Genomic DNA, 18996 nt, shown 5'->3' on the forward strand with positions numbered 1-18996 from the left:
GGTCCACGCCACATATGATGACGTATGAGTGTTGACGCGGCGCGTACCACCTTGTCGATTTCACCCCCTTTTTAAGCTGTGTGGTGTGGGTGGAGACTGGAACGGCACGCAGGCTTTTGTAATGAAATATCGATTAGACACACGTACGGCCACAGCTTGTATGGTATAGATTCTCTCTCTGTCTCTGTTTCTGTCCCTGTCTGTCTGTCTGTCTGTCTGTCTCTGTCCTCTCTCTCACTCTCTTTCTCTCTCTCTCTCTCTCTCTGAAACTGAAATGTTTAATACTGTTCAGTTTCTCTCTCTCTCTCTCTCTCTCTCTCTCTCTCTCGCTGCCCCCTCTCTCTCTCAAGCTCTGCTCCGCCTCTCACTCCCATTCTCTCTTCGTTTTCGTGTCTTTGGCTGTCTGTCTGTGCCTCTCTCTGTCTCTCTCTCTCTCTGTCTCTCTCTCTCTCTCTTTGTTTCTGTCTCTCTTTCTGTCTCTCTGTCTCTTTTTTCTGTCAGTTTCTCCCTGTCTCTCTGTGTCACTCTATCTCTCCCTTTTGCTCTCTCTGTCTCCATCTCTCTGTCTCTCTCTCTCTCTCTCTCTCTCTCTTCTCTCTCCCTCTCCCACCTCGTCGCACTACAAAGCAGCCTTGCTTTATCAGGTGCAAGATGGCCGAACGGTCCACAAAATGATAAATTGGTGAAAGTGATTAAAACTTGGGGACTTATCAAAAGTCTCGGTCGTGGGGTCGTATCCATGTCCGTGTCTCGTTAGTTCAGGTGGGGGGGGGGAGGAGGGAAGATGTGGGAGAAGAGTACTCTGTATGTGTGTGTGTGTGTGCCACGGTGTGTGTGTGTGTGTGCCTCACTTAATGTGGATTTTGTGGGGGTTTATGGGGATTTTTTTTTCAGTTGTGCTAATGTAGCTCAGCCTGCGCGCACATGTGTGGTAGTAGTAGTAATGATAATAGTAGTAGTAGCCGCTTTCAGTTTGAGCTTTCAAACTTTTCAAGAATGTTGCATGCGTGCGTGTGTAGTGCGCCGACGGACGCGCTCATGTGCGTTCATTTCAGCGTGTATGTCTGTGTTCATGCGCATGCATGCACATGTGTGTGTGCGTGTGTGTGAGAGAGAGAGAGAGAGAGAGTATTATTATGTCAGTGTGAGCGCGCGTCAGTGTGCATCCGCGCGCGCGAGTGTTTTGAATGCCAGAATGGTGCATGTGTTTCGAGTGTGCGCACGTAGCATGCGTACGTGTCAGTGTGCGCATATATCACAGTGTGTGTGTGTGTGTGTGTGTGTGTGTGTGTGTGTGTGTGTCATCTTTCTTAGTTTGACGTCTTTCCACAAGTGATAATAAACATACAAAAAATAAAAATAAAAAATAAACTAGAGAAGGAAAATGCGTTCTACGTGCATGTGAGTATGTGTGTGTGTAAGTGTGTGAGTGCGTGAGTGTGTGTGAATCACTGATTGTGCGTGTGCGTGTGTATGTGTGTGTGCGTTAATGTGCCGCATGCGTTCCAGTCTCTGTGTGTGTGTGTGTGTGTGTGTGTGTGTGTGTGTGTGTGTGTGTGTGTGTGTGCCATGTGTGTGTGTGTGTGTGTGTGTTCTTCTTCAGTTTAACGTCTATTCACTATAAGTGTTATCAGACTGAAAGGAGAAAAGTAATGGATAAAGGAAAGGGAATGCATGTGAATATTAGTGTAAGAAAGTGTTCCTGTTATGTATAAGAGGAAAAGTATAAGACATTAATGTGTAAAGAGGTTGTGGTGTGTAATGAATGAGGTGTCATAGGAAGGAGAATATGTGTATGCATATAAACAAGTATTAACTTACAGCAATGTAAATATAAATAACAACATTAATTATAACACATCAAAGGAGGATACCAACTGGACTGGAGTTTAAAATTTCCGAGAACATTCCAAGCAATGAATAATCATGCAAAATCTTTGCAGTGGCTAAAAGAATGTTGGTAGAAAAGTCGTCAACTACATATTTTGGAATCAACTGTCTTATGCTTGGACAATGAATGAGTAGATGGCTTACAGTTATTTGCTTACCGCACATACATTTTATATTTATAGAAAATTTTGTATGAAAGGCATTTAAACGAATTCTATAGGCCTACATTAGACTTGTAATTTGTCTTGAATGTGCTGTTGGTGTCAAATTTAGAAAATGTTTGGGATTAGCTGCATTCTTTGTGTTTACACAATATTGGTAAGATTGATTATTTGAATCTATAAACAGTTTCTCAAATCGATTTCTAGATACATTTTCAATACCACTAAAGCATTCATGTAGATCTAACTGGATGTCAAGTTTATTGCGCCTTCGAAATTACGTGCTGTTCTTTAACTGCTTGGTCTACCCACACATTTGAAGATATCCCACAGTGCGAAGGTACCGAACAGAAAGTTATATTAATGCTCTGTTTTGTTAATTGATTAATAATATGTTTTTTTTTCCATTGTCATCTCAATTCGCTTCTTTGAAGTTGGATATTCTGTAGCTTGTAATACTGACTTCGAGCCTACACATAATAAAATCTCATATAGTTTTCGGAATGTCTGAAATATAATTTAAGGCCATAAGTATGGCTATACGTTCAGCTGTGAATATTGTCTACCAATATCGTATAATTTTTCTAATCTAAATGAAGGAATTACAAAAGCCGCTCCTGAATTACCATTTTCTAGAACAGATCCATCCGTGTATATTTTTAGATGATTTGAATATATTGATTTTCCATATGGGAGTATACTTCAGGTTTTAACATAAATGGTGACTTGTTCTTGGATAAATCTGTATTATCAATGTCAAAGGTAGCTTTACACTGCTCCCATTCAGGGACTGGTGAAAAAGTAGGTATTTTTGCAGTTTGCTTGTCTTTTGATTCCGTGGCACTAATGATATATCTGATGCAAATGTATTTATGGATGTCATATACTGTATCGTCTTAGCTCGTTTAGCAAAATCTTTCTGTGAACTCAAATTAGCTTCTTCTTTTGAAAAGGTTTCATATGCGGAAGATTTGATAACGAATTTCGCGGCTGAAGCTTTCTTTTGTTCATCAAGAGATAAAATACCTGCTTCTCTGTAGGTTCCTAAATTTGATGTAAGAATGGGCACACAAAGATTGAGTTTATAAGCCTTACAATCAATGCTTTGCAGCTTCTTTAACAAATGCAGTGGAGCACTGAAAAATACCCCTTGAGCGTATATCAAGCGTGAACGTACGAGGGAGGTAGCGAGAGATATCAACGCTTTGGTATCTTGCCCCCAGTGCTGTTTACAAATTATTCTAAGGAAATTTAGACCTTTCCTTGCTTTGTTAAATATATAGTCAATATGAAAATTCCACGAAAGTTTTGAAGAAAGATAGACTCCCAAAAATTTAAAAGATTGTGTATATCTGATGATAGTACCATTTATTGTAAGCACAGGGAGCTTTTCTGGGTCTGATATGTATTGAATAGCATCATATTTGGGTTTTTTTCTAAGGACAATGATAAGCCATTTTCTGTCATAAAGTTGCTGATTTTATCAAGTTCCTGCTGGTATATTTTCTTTGTGTAATTCAATGTCATGGTAGGCGTTTTATTTTTCATTGTCACCTTCATCCATAAACAAATATCATCAGCATATTGAACCAAGACTGTATCTGTAGCTAGCGTGTTAGGTAGATCTGCTAATGATATATTAAATAAAATCGGCGAAATTACTGATCCTTGTGGTAACCCCATGTGTAATTGTCTGGGGTTTGAGTAGGTATTTTCTATTCTTAATTGTATAAATCTATCTGATAAAAAAAAATCTTCTAATATAATCATACATGTTGCCTGTGATAGCGATATTTTTTTTTAGTTTATATGAAAGTTGAGCATGCTTTTTCCACATAAAAATGTCGCTAGTACGTTTTTTCTCCTTGCAAACTGTTGGTTTACCTGTGTAGTCAGTTTGACTAGATGTTCTGCAGAGTATCTACCTTTTCTATAAACCAGTTTGGTTTATAGGAACTACACTATGCTTCTCACAATAATGAACAAGTCTTTTCAGAACATTTTTTTTCCCCCATTAGTTTGCATACATGCGATGTAAGGGCATTTGGTCGACAACTGTTTTTATCTGTTCTGTGTTTGCCCTGTTTGTGTATTGGGACAACGATTGAGTGTTTCCATACAAGAGGAATGTCTCCACCAGACCAACATTTCTTTAAAAAAATAAGTGTAAGAAATCAGTCATATTTCCGCACAAGTGTCTCAACATTTGAAATTCCGTCTGAACCAACTGATGTTTTTTTTGCTGCCGAAATTTGAAAGAGAGAGAGAGAGAGACAAAGACAGACAGAGAGAGAGTGTGTGTGTATGTGTGTTTGTGCGTGTGTGCCGTGCCCGGTGTATGTTTGTTTGTGTGTGTGTGTGTGTGTGTGTGTGTGTGTTGTTGTTGTTGTTGTTGTTGTTGTTGTTACTTCTTTCTTTTCTTTTCCTTTTTTTTTTTTTTTTTTTTTTTTTTTTTTTTTTTTTTTGCTGCCCCATCATCTGCACCGTTTCATTTAGATTCCTCCATACACGGCCCCACCCGGGTTCGTCCGTCACAGTTCCAGCGTCGGCAGTCCGCAGGGAACCATCGATGTTAGGTCGCCCAGGAGGCCACACACCAGAGGAAACCCTGCACTGCTGCTGAGTCACTTCGGTGGTGTTCAGTGGTGCCTGTTCTGATTTAACGTACTTAGGACACCACCTACTACTAACGACAATAATGGCTTAGTCGCGGAGCCAGACTGAGTGAGCGTCTCTCCCAGAGTGGAGACCGCCACCACGTCCCTCAAACAACAACCCCCTAGTTGTTTTTACATTTTGAGATCGTCGGCTCAGTGTTGTTTTGTCGTTGCAGACAGACCTCATGACCCAGTTGTACTGTACGCACTCAGTACAATGCAGCATCGTCAATAAACATTTCAAAATGTTCTTTATCAAAGCCGTTAGCCAGTTATGTGTTAAATAGTCCAGTCGGATGTTTATTGTAGGTCCCCACCTCATTCTCTTTTCAAATGATGATCTTTTGAAGTATTGGATACAATATTTTATTATTGAGTAATTTTCTGTCCTAATCCCGCTTCCCACATCTTCACGTTCTCACACACACTCTTCCAATATTATGTTTTTCTTTCTCCACTGAATCACTGACACCCGCCCCGGTCTCCATTTTACATTTTGTACTCCATCTTTTCCACATTCTGTTCTCTCTCTCTCTCCGTCTTTTCTTTCCGTCAGTCCCCTCCCCCTCAGTCGTTCCGCCGCCCCTCCCCCCATCCCCACCCTACCCCATCCCCGGCCTCCAGTCTACCTCAACCGCCCCCATTTCAGTTAAATATTTCGTCCCCTGCCATTGATTTTCACAAACGATGATTTCTGATTAATGATAATAATAATCACCATTATGATTTTTTTTTAAAATAGTGTAATGCCAATAATAATATTAATATCATTTATTTTCAGTCTAATATCATCATCATAGATGAACAGACTATAAATGAATAAACTAACGAAAGAAAAAAAACTGATCGCCGGATCGCTTTGCCATTACAAGATAGATGAGTAGGCGAATACCTCCATATAATTAGTTATTTCATGCTTATCCACTGAACCATCGCGGGGGTGAAGCCGGCCTACACAGATATGCGTCATAACCATCCGAGTGTCAGTCAAAAATCACTGAACAGTAAACAGTGGTAACTCTCTCCACTGACACACAAGGTACACAACTTCAAGCCAATGCTGCTTACGCTACCAATTCAGCTAGCACACAGGTAAATAAAAGTTACAGTTGGAACAAACCCAGACACTTCCCCAAAAAAGGAAGCGCCGGGCTTGCTCTTATACCGATCACATGTCTCAGGTCTCAGGTCCATAACTACAAATAGTCGTTGGGGGAAGCCTGAGGACCGCAGACGCAACCTCCCTTCTCCATCTGTCTCTGTCAGCAGCCGCCGGCAGCAGCTCACGTGTGTGGAGTCCGGTCCATTGTTTGATGTTCTCATGTCAGTTCTTCCGCTGTCTTCCTCTTCTTCTCCCGCGCCCTCGATGGTGCCTTGCATGATTGTTTTGGACAGATTGGTGTGTCGAGTGTTGTCACAGTGCCCAAACCATATCAGCTTGCGTCTCTTCACAGTTGAAAGGAGAGGTTCCTGAGGTCCAGCAAGGCCCGTTCTCAATTCTGCTCCGTACATATCCATTGGTCCTGTGCTCGATCCAGGAAATTTGAAGGAGCTTCCTCAGGCATTTGTTCTCGAAGGCCTGGATCTTCCTATCAGTTTCGGCCGTCAGTGTCCATGCCTCGCAACCATACATGTGCACACTGTCAGATGATCGGTATAGGAGCAACTCCCGGCGCCGGGCTTCCTTGTTAGGGGAAGTGTCTGGATTTGTTCCAATGGACCTTTTAGTTACCTGTGTGCTAGCTGAATTGGTAGCGTTAGCAGCATTGACTTGAAGTTGTGTACCTTGTGTGTGGAGAGAGTTACCACTCTTTACTATTTGTTGATTATTTGATCTCCTGGCCTCATTGTTTATTAATTTCAAAAATCAATAGTTGTTGCGACTTCCACACTGCAATCACTACAAAAGCAATGCAACACGAGGAAAGTTGCACGAAATCTGAAAGCTTGTTTCAACAACTGCATCTCATTCTGAACGTTTTGAAGCTGAGACATCGCGAAGGCAACGTGACGCACACGCATGCGCTTAAAAGCCAACACGCAATCTTCAGAGCATGTGGATCGTGAAATCATTGCCTGCGCTCTGATTGGTTCAAAGTGTTACGGAATTCGTCAACAACGAAAGAAACGTTCTGACGTCAAATTCCAAAGCGAGGTGGGATTTCCCGTGAAGATTTCCTCTGCGCAGCCGCAATGCTCACCCCAGACCAATTTCCGGCGTCCTCGCAAACTTGTGTGTTGATTCAATCGCGAAAGAGCGCTTGGACCGCGCACCGTATTCTGGGCTCCTTGTTTTGTGGACTTGTGTCTTTATTTCTATATTTTTGCATGATGCCGACGTTGAGGGAGAGTAGTGTGGGTGCTTGTGACCCAGAAGAGGAAGACGATCGTTATGAACACGACGAAGATGACGATTTAGGGTCTGGATCGGGCGATGATCAAATGGATTGTGATGACGAAGGCTGTTCTTCAGGTATGACTGAACAAAAATGCTAATATTGGAAGCAGTGGGGGTTCAAAATAAGTTATATTTTAAGTCCGTTTTCATGTACTTGTTTAGCTAAGTGGAACACTGATACTGGCTACATCTCCCTACACTGACCGTTGTTACTCCAGTAGCGAACTAAGCCCAAATCATGGTAGACATTTTGTCCGCTGGCTACGAGTACGAAGTCATACACCCATTGTACAGAAAACCCGCGTTTATTCATGAAATAAGATAGTAAATGGCAATCATTTCTGAAGAACGCGTTAGAAGTGTTGTGCAAACTGGAAAATCCCCAGCACGCACATTAAAAAAAAAAAAAAAATCACAACAGCCACGTGTGGGAAGCCAAAGAAGAAACAGCAACCGTCAGTCCCTACTCAACAATTCCCTCTCCTATAATCTTATTGGTTTCTAGCTAAGCATTTCATAACACCATGGAACATGATTATCACAATCCATTTTTAATAAATCTGATTATAAATCTGTGGACAGTTTGCACAATGCCTGCTCTGCAAGATCTGTAATTGCTAAGCATTTCAAACATCAGCCAAATACCTGGGTGTATATCTCGATCAAACCTTGACTATGAACGACCAAATTTCATTCTTGTGTCGCTCATGTAATTTTCATCTCCGAAGACTAGCCTCATTCAGACCCTATATAACAGAGAAAAATATGGCTCAGTTGGTTTCCTCTTTTGTCCTGTCCAGACTGGATTACTGCAATTCCAGTCTTGCAGGTTTACCATCTTCCTCTATCAACAGATTACAGAAAATTCAGAACAGTGCTGCACAACTGGTTCTCGCCAAAAAGAAATCTGATCATGTTACACCTCAGCTGAATCGGTTACACTGGCTTCCAATTGAGTCCCACATTCACTATAAGTTAGCAATACTCGCCTTCAGACATTTTGACAAGTCTCTTCCATTGTATCTCTCCTCTGTATTGGAAACATATGAACCGCACAGAACATTAAGATCCAGTTCTGAAAAGCTGCTTAAAGTTCCAAGGACTAATCTGAAATGCGCTGGAAATAGGTCTGTCAGAGCTCAGGTTCCCCAAGTATGGAACTCTCTTCTTTCATCTCTTAGAAATTCCTCCAGTCTATATTCCTTTAAGTCGGATCTGAAAACTTACCTTTTCCATAAGCATTTTTGTTCTGGGCGGAAGGGTTAAACAAAGGTACGCTTGTTGGCAAGTATCATTGTGCTAGTATTTTTGTAGTCCTGTTTTAATGCTTTGTGTATTGTTATTGTTATTATAAAGAAGGGTATTTATTTTTAGCAAAACTTCCCTGAATGGAGTGTACTTTAACAAACTGGAACCTGACTCTACCCTGGGAGGGGTTTGGGGAATTTGAATTCTCTTGAAGAGAACAGTCCTAACTTTAAAGGAGACAGGTATTTGCTGTGCCTGACATGATTCCTGTTTCACTACATGTCTTGGTGGTGGCAGTGAACCACGCCTCATACAATAGTAAAATTATGCATAGACAGTGAAAGGACACCATTTATCATTTTGAAATTTCTGTCTGTTTCTGTTGAAGAAAACCAATCTGACTTTCCAAAGCTGCCCATGAAGACAGAAGAATGATATTAGTTTTATTACTTTTATAAGAAATGAAAAGAAAATAAGATGAAGTTTACTATATATGTATATTTTTTTTAATTGATAGCTGCTAACAAAAAAATTATCGATCTTTGCATCAAACATTTTTTGTTGATCAGTATGTGATGATGTTTGGTTTGTGGTACAGCTGAGATGACCATCCATGCTGTGTTTTTACCTCCCTTGCATCCTGTCAGATTGATTGTGATACACACGTATATCAGTTATAAATAGGAATGGACCAAACGAATGGCTGTGCAGCAGAGGCCAAGCAGTGGCCATGTCAGTGCTCCCATGTCGCATGCACTGACTTGACTGATAGACCAAGAGAAAGACAGACAAACAAAGAGGGGCAGGGAAGAGAGAGAGAAGGGATTTGGTTGTACATATAGTAAAAACACAATACTAGTAAATCTAAAAACAAATAAAATAGTGCTAAAACATAAAAAGTATGGTATAAAACCACACATGTACACACACACACACACACACACATACGATCTTAATTAATCTTTAATCTTTTCCACTCTTGATGTACTGGCAGATATGGACTCAGAGGAGTGTGATCGGCGAAAGACAGAGTGCATGGACGACATGACAGAGCTGTCCGAGCAGTTCTGTAAAATCAAAGATCAGTGAGTTTCTAGAAGAGCAGGTCGGGAGTGTCTGATTGAATGTTGTAATGTGATTCGGTGATATATTTAATTATAACATTGAAACGTTTCCACAGCACTCATGAGTTCCACTGTAAAAATGTTTCTGACATTTAGAAAGCTTGTATCACACTTTTTGAATTTTCACAGAGAAATTATTTTGCATGTTATGTGACCTGGACTTTTGGTCAGTATCTTTCAGGAACTTTCATAAATTTCAGTATAATGTGGAAGAACATTCACTGTTGGTTCGTTAGATGAAATGAAATCTGAAAAGGGATAATGAGTGATGATGAAACAATTTTCCCACTTTTTTTTTTTTTTAATTCACCCTGTCATGTGTTTTGTCCATTGTTATTTTCTCCTTGTTTGCTCTTGCTTCCTGTCTCAGTGTCTGTCTCTCAGTCTCTGCCTCCTTATCTCTGAATGCCTGTCTGCTATACATGAGTTCGTTGTCTGGATCTTCAGCTTCTTCAACACTGATAGTAAAGCACATGTATGTAAGTTGCATGATCTGTCAGAATCTGTTTTTCGACTTTTTGTTATCACAACTTATTTTTGTTAGCATTGGTCTTCTTCATATTTCAATTTGTCATTGATCATGGTGAAAATGGACTGGCAGTCTTATACATAGCTATTTAAGTTTGCTAAATTAATTTCAAACTTGAGAAACAAGCGAACTGCAAAGTGACTTTCTGTAAGCAAATAGTAAAAGACTGAAACAGTAATTTAGTAAGATGGAACAAAGATCAAGGTTGAAATGACTTTCTTTGTCAATCCAAGAGACATTGTGATTTGTTATAATGATAATGGCAACATGGTACCACAACAGTATAAAACAATTTAGTTCATTTTTGAAGCCACCAGAATATGATACAACATGTTTTTGTGTATGCACATTCTTGTGTGTATGTGTCAATGTATGTGTTTGCATTTTCAGTTATGATTGCCTTCAGTTTTCCATTTTCTGTTGATCAAAAACTATTTTAGGGATAATTTTTTTAAACTAAGATTGTATATATATTGTAACCAATGAAATTTCAACACTAAAATCTTTAAAAAATTAAAATCATCCCATATAGCGATACAACTCTATTTACTTAACAAAGCAGACAAAGAAACAACAACAAAATAATTTTGTCATCATTTGTTTCAGTGAAAATTGGGAAAGGTTTTTCTCCTTTTAACTGATCTGTACTTAAACGTTGTTGCTGTTTTTCCTGAGATAAATCAGTCTCATCGAGTCATTCTGTTTGTGTACAGATTTTTCAGTGAGAGAGAATCAATGATTGACCAGAAGCTGAAGGACATCGAAGACGGGAAAGAACCAGAATATCTCTCACGGGTGAATTGTCTGGAAGAGAACAGAAAACAGCGTATCCATGTAGCAGGTTTGAACAGGCTTCCGACTGCAGTTATTTACTTACTTCTAGTTACATCGTGGGTTTTAGCCACTGTCTGTCTCGTTCTTTGTAAACCTGTCAGTCTCTTTCTCTTGTCATACCGAGAAGCCTAGACTGATTCTGTGCAATTATTGATGCTGGTTTTGAGAAGAGGTGGGAGGGGGGTGGGGGGGGAGGTAGTAGCTTGCTTTGTTGGTTTGGTTTTAGTTGTTGGTTGGTTGGTCTAGTTGTATTGAATGTTGTTGTTGTTGTTTTTAATTCTAATATTTGTACTCAGAGTCCCTTTTATTGTTATATGCTCAATGAAAATTGTTTCATTCTCTGAGTGTTTTATCATTCTAGTTCTGTTTTTTTTTGTGTGTGTGTGTGTGTGTGTGTGTCATGATTTGTCATGTGTTACCTGTGGTTTGTTTCTGTTTCATTGTGTAGATTTTTTTTTTTTTCCTTTTAGAAAACATGATATTAGTCAGTAATTAATTTCTACCTATTAACCTAGGTTAATATTTCTTAACACTGATTAGAACGGTGTTTGTTCTCACAGAGGTCCTCCTGCAGATGAAAAGAGAAGCGATCCAAGAGAGGTTTTTAAGCGAGGAGCTGGCCATGGTACAAAACGTACAGGTAGGTTCCGACACTGCTGCACTGGCATCACTATGACAGACTATGCATCATTCAGGGAAAAAAAAAAGATATTGGAAATTCTGGAAGTGGTATTGCCTGACCCCAAATTCAAAATGAGTTTGGGAGAAGATTAAAATTCAGGTGTTTTGGGGTGGTTTTTTGTTGTTGTTGTTTTTTTGGGGTTTTTGGGGGGTTTTTGTGTGTGTGTGTGTGTGTTTTTTTTGGTGTTTTTTTTCTTTTCAAGATTGAGACTTATGACATTATATTTAAAAAATTTCTTTACCTTAACAGCACACAGTTTGTGACGGTATAACAAGATATCATTTCAGTATAACAAGATATCATTTCCGTAAAGTTCGTGATGTGAAATTTTATCAAACACACACATTGATGGCATATCAGTTAATAGAATTGATTTTAAAATATTATATACTATAACAAATTACAGACATTTCAGAACAGATTTTGTCTCTTTTGTTCAAAATTGATCCCATGGTAGCCCCCTATATATGGTTGGCAGGGCTATAACTATAAGGAACTATGATAATGATGGTCCGGTGTTTGTCTTTTCCTGGTTTCAGAATGACAAAGAAGTTCTGTTCGATCAGTTGACACACGAACTGGAGGAGAAGATAAAAAGGCTGGAAGAAGACAGGCACAGCATCGACTTCACACCAGGTATGAAATGATGCACACTGAGCTCTCTGGTGGAAGGCGGTCTCTCAGTCAGTCCTGTTCACTTTGTGGGGGGGGGTTCTGACCGGTTGAAAATCTTTGGGGCCGCTGGGACTCTTTCACCATGATTCTAGGGAGTCCCTCTGACTGAGACTGACAGGTCTTCTCTGTAGCAGGTGATGTCAGAAAGCATAGGACTGAAGCTCCAATACCTGATTTTCACTTCTAGAAAGTTTTAGCATGTCCAAGGAACTCACTGGATGAACGCGCTTGCGTCTTTTTTCATTTTCTTTGAACTTGTCATCAGCTGTTAACAGTATTGCTTTTTGTAATCACACCAGTTCTCTGTCGTAGTGACATAGGCATGTCAGATTTGTTAACTTAGTTTTGGAATTTACCTGTCTTATCTCTGAAGTCAGAGTCTTTCTATCTCTCTCTCTCTTTGTCTCTGAGTCTTTCTCTCTCTCTTTGTCTCTCTTGCTCGCCCATGACACAGTCGTATTCGGTCATTAGTGTGGTTTTTGAACTACTGCTGGTTGTGTGTTTGTGTACGTGCTTGTATATGTATCAAAACAGTTATTGTAAGCGTTATGCGCTTCCTGTCTGGAAGTTGTGAGCGTCAGCCTGCATTATCATTAGTATTAGCATTATTATTCTTTGTATTTATCTTCATAATGAACCTTTCAGATTTCTTCGACTGCCCGAATGACAGGGTGAAAAACCGATTCAATCCATTCAACTCAGAGCGAAGAAAGAAGGCCGCTCAAGTTACTGATATCCTTTGGTGTTTAATCACTTACACATTTTAAATCTTTGTTTTAATTACACATACTTAACCGTGACCCAACTAGTGCAGACTCCCTTTTAAATCTTTGTTTTCATTTTATTTGTCACTGTGTCTCACTTCAACAGCAAACGGTACACATTTTAAATCTTTGTTTTCATTTTATTTGTCACTCTGTGTCTCACTTCAACAGCAAACGGGTAGACATAAGCGGTAGGTTTCGAGCAACCCGTGCAAGAACAACACGCTACAACTGTTCTTTTATCCCAGCAGAATCCAAACACACAACCTTGACAGGCAGCACACATTATTGACATAACCGTTGGTGCCATTTATTTGCTATTATGCATGTGCAGTGTAAGTGTTTGTGTGTGTGTGAGAGAGAGAGAGTGTGTGTGTGTGTGTTACATAAAACTGGTGCACTTATATGAACGAGTGGAAATGTTAGTTATCGTTTACCTTTTCAAATGTTTTTTACTCGCAGTTGTGAGTCACAAGCTTTACAATATTGATGTTTTACATGTTTGTTCAATATCATAATTTAACTATCATGTGTGCAATACGAGGTTTATGATTTATAATGATGTATTTGTTACAGGGTTTCTTATTCAGGAATCCTGTTTTTTATGTACCAGTTACTTCAGAACATAATCCTTTTTTTTTTTTTTTTTTTTTTTTTTTTTTTTTAAGATACTAGACCAGTTTTAACAATGTATAATGATTTTAAAGAAGCATTTCTTATTCCTTTCGTGTGTGTGTTTGTGTTAGCTGTCTCTTGCTGACTCGTCTTTCTCTGTATTGCTCCCTCATTCTCTTTCTGAATTCTGTTGTCTGGACATAGCTTTTTGTCTGCATTCCATTCTGCCTCTTTCTTTCTGTCCTTCCCCTCTTTTTCTGTGTTCTTCTGTCCTTTCAAGGCCAAATGAATACGCTTAATAGCCCAAAAAAGCGTAAGACGAGACAGAGCGTAAACCTGACAAGATGGTGTGGAGAGCCTTGGCCAAAGGAATGATTCAGTGCTTATAGCTTTTGGAGGCGTTTGATTGGCTGAGAGCGGACCGGGCCTGGACTGCTCGTCTTTTCACTGTTAGCCGCGCGAAATTTGGCCAAGCAGAGCAAACCGATAGGCCTAGTTTGCATCAGTTTGACATGGTAAGTATATGTAACACCAAACATGGAGTATAATACAAACTCCTCCTATTTCCTCCCCAAAACAGGATCAAATGTGGCACTGGTTCTGCATGAAGCTAGACATGCTCTTTCATATACTTACATTGTCATTGTGCTCACAAGCATGCATACACACATGTACGGGCAAATGCCTGCTCATATACATGGGAAAACGTGCATACATACACACACACACACATCTCTAACACAGTCTAAGTCCTTTTTGTGATTACTGTTCAGTTAAAACAACGATTAAGAAGGGGGGATATAAAGTTAAATTCATGAGACTCTTGCGACCAATTTCATTTTGAAAATGCTATCACAGTTATTTTTATCCATTACTACACATGATTGTATAATGAAATACTTTGTATAGATCTGTAAGCATGATAGAAACCGTTCTTTCAGTTTGCATGATTTTCTTATACATGACAAACACCTCCTGAGAGGACATAAGTCTTAAGACTGTTAATTTCCTTAACCATGCACGTCCTTATATTGTATATAACCTAAAGGATGATGATATCATCAGTGACTGGACACGAATAAAGCGGGTGAGTTTTTTTTGTTGTTGTTGTTTTTTTCCTTGTCTTTTTCTGGACTTAATAATTAAACATTCTGTGTAATTGTTTATGTTAAGTTCTTTCTTTCTTTTTGTGCCTTGGAGTAGCACATGAGGGTTGCCTACAGTTTTTGGTTTTGTGTACTGGTGTGTATTATCAGTAACTATGTTTGTGTTCAGCTTATATTAACTTATTTTTAAACTCTGTTGAAAAGTGGATGGAACAGAAATTTCAGAAGCATGTCCCAGGTTTGTGTGTGTGAATGTAACTGCAATTTTGGGGGGGGTGGGGCAGGGGGTTCCATGGGATCATTGTTGACATTGTTTTCAGTCCTTATATATATATGGCTGAGTGTGGCCAGCTTGGTTTTAAAAGCAACAGTGATAAATGATGAATGCGATGTTTGGTGCAGAAGGATTATGTGTCTCTGCATGTATGTACTGCACGAATGAAGTGCTAGGTTGCACATATGTAATGTAATGCGACTTCTGACTTAATGTCTTAGTTTGAAGTACTAGCGTTGCACAGGACAAAATTCTTCCAAGAATTCAGTATTGAAATGATTCTTTTTTCTTTTTTTTTTTTTTTTTTTTTTAGAAATAGGAAAGTTCACAGAAATAAAAACAGTAATAAAACTTACAAAATGACATTACAAATACAAGCATGGATTTGTTTTTTGGTGTTTTTTTTTTGTTTGTTTTTTTATGGAAAAAAAAATATTAGCATGATCATGAGTGGTTTATTATGTACAAAAGTGGCTTGTAAATGAAACATAACGATATATTCAAAAGTAACAATACGGTAGCAGAAATAAGTAATGCACAGATCCCTGAGAATAATGTGAATTTTAAGAAAGTGCATCACACGTTTGCTTGAGGGGGCGTGGGGGGGGACTGACTCCAGCTTCTTTCGGTTTTGTCTGTATCTTTAACAATAAGCGTGTGATTTTTCAGGCTTCCAAGCAGCAAGTACAGAGAAGGAAAGTGGAATGTAAGTGATATTAGTATTACCACTGTCTTTGTATTTTCCTGTCTGTCTTTCTTTCTTTCTTTCTTTCTCCTTACTTACTTTCTTTCATATTTGATTTCTTTCCGTCTGTCGGACTGTCACTGTTTTGTTATTTTAATTGCTTTTAGTTTTAGTTTTCATGATGGAAATAACCAGTTTAGGAATGCACTCTCACCGTAGTTTTGAGATTTTGTTTGTCCACTTTTTGCTTGTCACCCAGACCACAATGTCTTTTCCTGTCATCCTCCAAAAATTAATAGTCATTGCAAAAGATGCTTAATTAAGCAATAAACAGATAATGAAATGGTTAAAACGTAAAAAGAACCACACACACACAAAATCAGAACAACATTTATACTGCCAGTGTTAAAGGAGTGTAAACCTTCTCGATTAAAAATCTTTTTATACTGTCCACATTCCAATCACTTAAATTCTCTGTGAGTGAGTTTTTTGTGCGTGTGTGTGTTTTTTTGTGTGTGTTTTTTTTTTTTTTTTTTTTTTTTTTTTTTTTTTTTTTTTTTTTTTTTTTTTTTTTTTTTTTTTTTTCTTGGTTTGTTTTTGTTGTTGTTGTTGTTTTAATTGACGCTGAATTAGCGAAATCACGTTTGACTGACAAGTTTGTTTTGTTGTGGTTTTATGTCAATGTAAGAAAAAGAAAATTGTTGACTGACTCTCTCAACCGCACTGTTATGTTTAATTCATGTCAGTATTAGTATCTGTGTTGAATTATCGGAGGAGAAGTAAATTTATGGAATAAAAAGGAAAAAGTTAAAACTTTGATATTCATAACATTAAATTTGCCTCTTCTTTTTTTTTTTTTTTTTTTTTTTTTCTTTTTTTTTTAAAGTGAAATGCTGATGATTCGTATGTGCCCCTGGTGGAATCATTCACTTTCTGAGACACAGCTTTCAGTTCAACAAAAGTTCATTTCTGAACTTTTTATGAGAAAAAAAAAATGATTGATTTTTATTCCGTTTACTCTTCTTCTTTTTTTTATGTGTGCAAAAATTCTTTTGATATTTAAACAAAAAAATCTATACTGCTTTTACAAGAGTGGGAAAAAAAGGATATCTTGAATTTTTTGTGTCTATTAAACTTAAAGCAATGCTTGTGGAATTTTCCAGTGGATGAAAACATGAATTCATTCTCTGTTGCAGTGTGACGTTAAGTGCCGGCTCTTCTTGGATTCCAATAGGCAGCTATTTCTTCCAGATCCAGAGACTCTGGTTCCTTTTTTTTTCTTTTTTTTTTTTCTTTCTTTCGTTTTTTTCTTTTTTTTTAAACCAAAATCCAGAATGTACAGCCAAAGGTTTATCGTCATATCAGTGACAATGGTGCTTAATTTGTGGAGCTTCAAGGAAACCGATAGCCTTGCATTATGTACTTTGATTGTCACTTGCTTTCAAACATTGAGCTTCATTTTTCAATCATTTCATCTTTTGGATTTCAAGAACTGTCTCATTAATCTGGAGCTAGTTGCTTGTTGGAAAGGGTGGGGCGAGGGGTGGTTGTAGATGGTTTTCACTGGCCATTGAGATTGATATTTTCAAAAATACAGATGTTATGATTTTAGATTTGTATTCAGATTCACAGAGAATGCTTACAAAATCTCACACAAACTCTCAACTTTAATGGACATTAACACTTACATGCACATACATACGCACGCGCGCGCGCACACACACACACACACACACACACACACACACACAAAACAGGTGACAACACATACAAACAAAACACACACTACATGTATGTGCTCGCCCGCAAAACATTGATCACAAACATACATACACTCTTTATCATCCAATACCCGATCATCGAGGAGGAAAAAAAGAAAGGAAACCATTTTCATTGTTCTGATCATCCCTGCCGCACAGTTTAGAGTGAGAGCAACTGAATCAAAGTAATCCAAGAGAGAAACATTCCACAAAAGATGTGATACATGCTGATCAGCTCTTCTTCATTATGGGAAAAAAAAGGAGACACACATTCAAAGGAACTGGTGAATATACTGACAGGAGCATCTGAACTAAACGTGTGTAAGGTACAAGGATGCCACTTTAAAGCGTTAGCAGTGCGTTTTACCGCTTCTCAAGTCTGTCATGGAACTTATCTGGAGGGGCAACGCGATTTACACTTGACTGGAAAAAAGGACAGACACAGCATCTTTGGTGATCCATGGTCGACCAGATAGCTGCTGTGAACTTGCCAAAGAGATGTGAAAGGTGATGTAGATAGGGGAAGGTATGGTGAGAGTGTATGTGTGTGTATGTGCATGAGAATGTGAGATGTGCCAGAGATGGTAAGAAGGTACTGAGCCATGCAAGTTTCCGTCTGATCATGTGAAATGAATGCTGTAAAACTGGTGGAGCACAATATATGTTTGTCCTTTCCATTTTAATGAATGTTATTTTCTTTCTTTCTCATTTTCTTAAATGGTTTTAAAATGTTACATAACATGTATCCCTGGCGTAACAAGAAACAAGACATGGAAAATATCTTGTACTGCATATACATGTCCACATAGGCGTAACAAAAAAATGTTGACAAATAAAAGTTACCTCCAAAGTCCACACTCTACCATTTCAATCATGAAAAACTAGATGCTGCATTCTAACTGCACTAACAGCCTTTCAGTATGTTGGATGTTTTTTTCAGTTTCAATCAGATGGCTTTAGAGGCTCAGCTCAACAAACCCAAACTGCTCTGACTCATCATGCATGATTTTTCACAGGCAAGCCTTCCATTGCTTTGGATACAGTCTGCAAGAGAAAGACAGAATCACTGTGGCTGATTAAAAGGAAATCTTGTTGGTTATTTTAAGAAGTACACATGGAGAAAGTCTGTTTTTTAAAAGAAAATAAACAAAAAACAAAAACTGTTGCTTGTAAAACAAACCTGACTTTTGATAATTAAAAAAAAACCCAAAAAAACGTCCAACATTTCAGAACATATGTCAGTCTTCGGGAACTGTGTTAACTGGAAATGACAGTGAAGGTAAAGGCAAAACCAAAGAAGAAGTTATGAGAATATTTCCATAAACATGTTCACCTCACTTCATACTGAAGCCCGTCTTGTGTCTACTCTCCCTTCTATTCCAGTGGTAGCTTTTTCCAGTTGCCTTCAGAAGGTAGGCAGTTTGCATTGGCCTCAATTTCAGGTTTGTTTCTGGTCAGGTCAGATGTGTTGGTTATGTTTTAAATGTTCGTGTGAGAGAGACAGAAGAGCCTTTTTCGTTTGTTTTTTTTCTTTTTTTTTTTTTTGCTAGCTATTGCTGGCCAGTTTGACAGGGTAAGTGTGTTTATTTTAAAG

General features: G+C 38.5%; 1 protein-coding gene across 1 annotated transcript; it reads left to right on the top strand.

Annotated features, from left to right (window-relative positions):
* Nucleotides 1–6940: 6940 nt before the first annotated feature.
* Nucleotides 6941–18215, top strand: LOC143296047 (breast cancer metastasis-suppressor 1-like protein). The gene is made up of 9 exons (XM_076607792.1): nt 6941–7181; nt 9349–9439; nt 10721–10848; nt 11402–11481; nt 12063–12159; nt 12844–12930; nt 14600–14664; nt 15627–15663; nt 16839–18215. The coding sequence occupies exons 1-9, from the start codon at nt 7037–7039 to the stop codon at nt 16841–16843; spliced, it is 735 nt and encodes a 244-aa protein (XP_076463907.1). The 5' UTR covers nt 6941–7036; the 3' UTR covers nt 16844–18215.
* Nucleotides 18216–18996: the final 781 nt, after the last annotated feature.

Source organism: Babylonia areolata, chromosome 21 (genome assembly GCF_041734735.1).
Source record: "Babylonia areolata isolate BAREFJ2019XMU chromosome 21, ASM4173473v1, whole genome shotgun sequence".
Taxonomy (NCBI): Eukaryota; Metazoa; Mollusca; class Gastropoda; order Neogastropoda; family Buccinidae; genus Babylonia; species Babylonia areolata.